This window comes from Morone saxatilis, unplaced genomic scaffold (assembly GCF_004916995.1).
Source record: "Morone saxatilis isolate NCDOM2014 unplaced genomic scaffold, NCSU_SB_2.0 Contig0, whole genome shotgun sequence".
NCBI classification, from domain to species: Eukaryota; Metazoa; Chordata; class Actinopteri; family Moronidae; genus Morone; species Morone saxatilis.
This window is the reverse complement of record NW_023339650.1, coordinates 2,108,512-2,114,619: the sequence shown is the minus strand read 5'-3', so window position 1 is coordinate 2,114,619 and position 6,108 is coordinate 2,108,512. Positions and strand designations below refer to the sequence as shown.

Below are 6,108 nucleotides of genomic sequence, written 5' to 3'. Positions count from 1 at the left end.
GTCTTCTGCTAATAACATCTGGAAACAGACCAAATGTACCATACTGCATTCTCTGCACATCCATGCTCATCACAACAAGAAATTTGGCGCTAAAAAGTTGCAAGAGACACAAAATACAACATGGACTTATCAGTAAACAGTAGTCAGGTCACTCACACATAAACATGAGCTGGTAGGTGCCAAATGTTCTGCACACACTACACAAACAGTTACTAAGGCCAACTGAGAAACAAGTACATTTTATAGTGACAAAACCATTCAACAACACCTTCACATAGACCCAAATACACACACGAGTACTTTCCAAAATACTCATTCCTTCCAAAAACACAGCAACATATACTCTCTCGACTTCTTTATATTTTTTAGAGAACTCAACCAAAACTCCCTTCTCCAAACACAAAGTATACTCACACTGACCTCCTCATTGGTATAATCCATCACCACATGTCTCACCATGGTCAGCTCTAACTTTTAGATAAAGCAACACATACTTTTCTTCCGAAGCATGTACAGCCATTGTACCAGTCAGCGGACCTCTCCTACATCCACACACACATCTCACTTCACTCTCACCAAACAAATTGTTTCCTACCATCTTTGCGGTAAAGGTTGATCTCCACTTTCCTCTCCTCCGACCCCAGCAGGGCTTGTGCCATCTGGGCGATGGCCAGTCGCTTGGTCTCGGGTCCGTACAGGAAGTTACACGTGCATGGCTTCTGCATGATCTCAGCACGTGAGTAACCGCACAAGTGGCAGAAGCCATCGTTGCAGAAGATGATGGCGCAGTTCTCCACTCTTGCGTTGGCTATGACGAACTTACGACCTGTGGATGGAATGAGAAAAGTTGACTCCAGTGTTCACAGAGACAACGACACCATCAAATGGTACTGGAGTGTGGGTGACAGAGGAACAAATGAAGGCCTGGAAGAAAATGTGAAAAGTCTAAATAGAGTTCGATGAGTCTTTCAGGAGAAATGCGTCATTATAGTTCACCCTTAGTCAAACTGGATATAATTGACTTAATACCTTTCAAATGCTCAACACTACAAAGGGAAAAACATTCTTTTCTTTTTTGCTTTTGCTGATCTTGCTGATTTTGGACCATTGTCCTTGCATCTATAACCAACAATATGTCCCTGTAACAAACACACTTCCCCAGTCCTTGCAGAAGACAGATTTATCTAATTTGTGTACCTTCGCTGCATCCAAATGTTGATAAATGTAGATATGTGGCGTGTGCACTGAAGGCTGCTGTCTAAAATATGTCTTTCTGTTGGCACTGTACATGCCATTCTGATCCATGTATTAACATATGTAGATCATGACATCCATGTGCCCTATAAACTGTGTATATGTAAGCTTTAACACTGAATAATATGCAGTGTATTGTAGCTCAGTTAACAAAATTAGTTTAATTAGTTAAAAAAATGTTTACGCGCCATAAATTCAACTGTTCCAATTTGATGAGGAAGACCATTTATATCCAAAGTGCTGGGGCAGGCCCATTGAACTTATGAGAATAAAACAGGGTAGTGAGGAAGCTGTGATTTAAGCATTCCTACAAAAAAAAGCAGCATTTCGAGCAAAACAAACATTTTGACCTGGAAATCAGAGGTGTAATCAATATTATTAATTCTGCCAGCTCTCCAATTAGGCTTACCAGGGTCAGCTAACTGGGATATCTCAATGTAATAAACCATCATTAATTAAAGTTAGCAGCAACACCTGTGCTTTTCCTGCTAGACATGTCAAAATGTCCACACTCATTTTATGAGAATAAGCTCAAAAAAACTTAACATGTATATTTTGAGAGAGAACAAATATTATGCTAATGTTTTGGTTATTAGTTTAAGCATGCAAAGGCATTGTTTACATCATTCTACTATGCATTTCTTCCGACTTACTACTTAGAGCCAGTTAGCACGGAATGCTAATCACTAATGAGATAAAACACCTGCTTATGTAGCTAACGTTAATATAGCAGTTTTGCTATCTTACAAAGCTATATTTTTCAAACCTAATGAACCTATGCAAAGAAAAGTTATTCAGTTACAATAAGAAATGATACGTTCACAGACCTTGTTCCCTTTTCAGCCACGCAATAAATAATATCCAATACAGTATTTGTCACTTTGACGCTTTCTTGTCTTTTCTTCTCTAGCCTCCAGCTGCATTGTCAACTGCAAAATAAGAGTCCCACTTTTCAAAATAAAATGACTAAAAACACTACGTTGTTGAGTTTATCAGTCCAAAACTAGAGGTTATTCAAAATTGTACTGATAGCTTGCTTATGAAGTGAGTGGTGGTGTATTATAGATAGAGCTATATAATACCAAGGCTATAATTTAATATTTCTTATCTTCTGCAATTCACATTAATGCCAACTTTAAAGTGTGGGTCCCCATAGGTTTGCATATGTGTGTATGTGTAAACTACAGCTGTAACCTTGGTAGCTCCCACAAAGCTCTGATGTGCGTCTCTCACTAAACCACTTACTGTTGAAGGAGCCATTTAGCTTCGTGGCCTCTGTTCAATGTCACTGGATGATCTGAATGCACTCAGAGAGCTGTTGTTGAAGAACACACACACACACACACACACACACACACACAATCACAAACACACATACTTACAAACACACACACTTGCACATACTCCCTTACCAGCACACCGACTCTGTACTTGCAATACTTTGTGAAATTTCCAGGTGAATCTCTCGTGTGTCTAAATGTGGTCTCTGTGGCGAGTGATTGTGTTCGTGCTGCATCAGAGCGATGGTATGACAGGCCGATAAATGACCTTCACTAAAGAGCTTTAAGCTTCTAAAGAGCCCCAGTGTTTCCTGTTACTTTCACTTAGTACTGGGCCCCACTGTGAGGAACACTGCAATCATAAATTGACATACGTATGGTTAGAGGGTAGGAGGAAAGGCTGGTGTCAGAAAAGGGCGAGTGAAGCAAAAAACAGCAGGAGGGCTGGATGAGGATGAATAAATGAATGGAGGTGGGATATTTGGATACGACTTTGGGAAGGAAGGAAGAATGGGATAAAAACAAGATAAATCGAGGAAGGGGTGGAGTAAAACAAAAGCAAGATAATAAAGGGAGATTTGCAGAGAAAGATAAGGCGGAGAAGTGATCTGTCCAGGGATGCATGGCACAGGAAGAATCTGACCACATTTCTCAGCAATTAGCCTGCATCAAGTAAATGCACTGGAGACTGTTGTAAAAAAACAGTCAATTTTTCTCCCAGGCTTTGCCAGAACATTTCACTTTGTGGCTGTGAATTCAGTTCAATTCAAATCAAAACAACTTGATTTATTTAAAAAAAAGTGAGGTCTCACAAATGTATAATGGTGAAACTGTTTACAGTTGAGAACAAATCAGAATGGAGATAAAATGCAAATGGAATGCTAATTATGCTTCAAGGTAATTAGTAAGACAATACGTTGACGCCCCATCTCTTGAAATGCACCGCAGCGCTACCAAAATGCATTGCATGGCTGCTTACTTAGACAATTAATGGGAAGCATGGAAATGACTGATACTACGGACATGGACCATAAACCTTCTATGCAGCAATTAATTAACATTGCAGCGAAAATATGATTGCCAGTGCAAGTTGAATGCAAGCTTTGGGCAAGACTACACATGAAAAGCATTGCTCACTGCATATCCCTTACCGTTATCATAATGCAGATCTTAACCATGGTCCTCTTAATCATGCATGGTCCTCCAGTAGGCATTCAAGAGCATTTACATAGCTGGCAACTTCAAAAAACAAAGTGGCAACACCACTCAATTCATATTTCATGCAGAAGTATAGGTCATAAAAGTACGAGTTTTGGGCATTCAGGGAGATCCAGGATTTCTGCTTTAGGTTGCAGTCTGTCTGCGGAAGTTTTCAACAAAGATAACGCTCACTTAGATGTTCTAGAAACACATTTGAAAGCCACTAACAAGGCCACATTTCAAGCAAGACATGTCCATTATAATTAGAACAAACTCTTTCAGACACAGAAATCTATTTTTTAGTAGAAAATTGCATTTAGGTGTTAAGTTTTTCGTGTTTTTGTGAGAGTCTTGGATAAAAATGAATCGTGACCATTAGGCTTTTTGAGGTGACATAAATAACTTTAATTCAGCCACACAATTATTATTGCAGTGAACATGCCTTGTAGGTCCTAAATGAACCCTGGGTTTCAAAAAACAGCCTGACATTTTTGGTAATTTCCATTCCGTGTTGGGAGATCCTCACAAAGGCCGCCGGTGATAAATCTTCCTCAAAGACTTCAGGCTGTGAAAAGGGAAGAGCACCACATTGCTGCAGTGAGATTTTGTTCCTATAATTGCTTCTTGCTCAGTTTGTCAGACTTCAGACCTTGATCACAATTAAACTAAAACACAGAGCCAGCTCCTAGTAAACTGGGTCTAAAATGGTGGTGAAAGGTAAAAGCTAATCAGTCTATTATATAAAGCGTTTGCATTGTCCAGAATGTCTCACCAAGGGAAGAAGCAGGTGTCAAAATGACCAAACTGATTGTCTGAAAATGAGAACACTGATGCAATTAAGCTTGATTTGTTTAATCAAAGATTTGCAGTTAATCTCAATTTATTTGAATTGTGTTACTTTAACTCATGACATGTTCCATGGTGGCTATAAATCTAGACAGGTGCTGGATGGAGCAGCAAAAACAGCATTATCAGCAGCAAATTATCAATACACATGCAATAACAGAGGCCACTGAATGATGCATACGAGTGCTATGCAATACATCAGGCTATGCCATATTAAAACTGCAGTATAGGACTGAGATAGGAAGCAGGATTGAATAGGATCAGGCAGCTTTATTCACTAACAATCCAATCACTACCATCTGTCAAAGCCTGCTAAAATATGTTTTAAAATAATGAAATGCATTAAAAGCTCAAAAAATTAACTGCTTTATAACTACAGCAGGGGTGAGCGGTGGGGAAATAGTTTAGTTTATTAGTTTATAAGTTTTCATTCTAAACAGACTCAGAACTACTTCAAGGAGAGGGAAATAGTCAATATCAATAAAGTCTCCACTAAGGTGATCCAATGTAAATGCTGACTGTTGAATCTCCATGGCACATATTTGGCTGCCACTGCACTACAGCAAGGCTGTGTTCAAAATCATAAAATCTTTATTTTCTTTATTCACTCATTCACTACTCCCTATTGAATTTTTGTTTATTCAGCAGAAAATTTAGACTTTGGACACTTGGAAATCATCATTATTTTATATCCTCTCTTACAGGTGTAGCACAACTGTAGTATTCGCATCTCTAAAATACCATGCATTGCATTGTGGAATTGTTGTGCAGAAAGTAGTGTGCATGCCAAACATAACTTGTTAATATTCTTCTAAGCTGATATTTGCAATGCTAGTCGCAGATTAACAAAGGTCTAAATTGCAAAGTTCAAAAACTGCCATGACTACATGCCTTACACCTGCAATAACATTTTTTGGTCACTTGGGGGCAGTGAAAACAAGTAATGAACAGTTTAAGTCGATATGGCAGTCAAGTAAGCAAACAATTACTTATTTAAATATCCAGCAGTTACAGAGCAACATTAGCTCTTAGTTGGTATTAGAGTTTTTGGTCTCTACCAGTGTTAATACACTAGCTGCTCCACTAAGTGTACCAGCTAGTCTCTAACTGTGTCTGTCTGCTGTTTGGTGCTGAGTAGTATGTATGTAGTGGTGAGTAGTATGTATGCAGTGGCTTTTCAGAGCAAATAGTTGCCTGCTGCAGCCAGAAACACCTCTGAGAGCAGTGAGAATGAGCCACAACAAGTTGTGAGTAGAACTACAAAACAGTGAACTGAAACTCACAATAAACCAGAGGGATCTGCCATATTCACTTGACGTCCTGCCATTTCCATACTACGAGCACACTTCCCATTCTCTCATTGTTTTCATATGCCATTTGATACATTGCCTTTAAAAAATATTGTAACGTAGCTGGCTTAAGCTCTTCCCTTGAAACTGAAATGTAAGGGGTATAACCATAACTATCTCCAAGCAGAAATCCATGGTAACACAAACTCCACCATGTGTCCCAACCTTTTTCAACCATC

General features: G+C 39.0%; 1 protein-coding gene across 1 annotated transcript in view; it reads right to left on the bottom strand.

Annotated features, from left to right (window-relative positions):
• The window catches only part of kcnh2b (potassium voltage-gated channel, subfamily H (eag-related), member 2b), a 212,340-nt gene that overhangs the window by 186,259 nt on the left and 19,973 nt on the right, over positions 1-6,108 (bottom strand). The window contains exon 2 of the mRNA XM_035657651.1: positions 596-826. Within this exon, the coding sequence (XP_035513544.1) occupies positions 596-826 (231 nt within the window). The remainder of the gene's footprint in view (positions 1-595; positions 827-6,108) is intronic.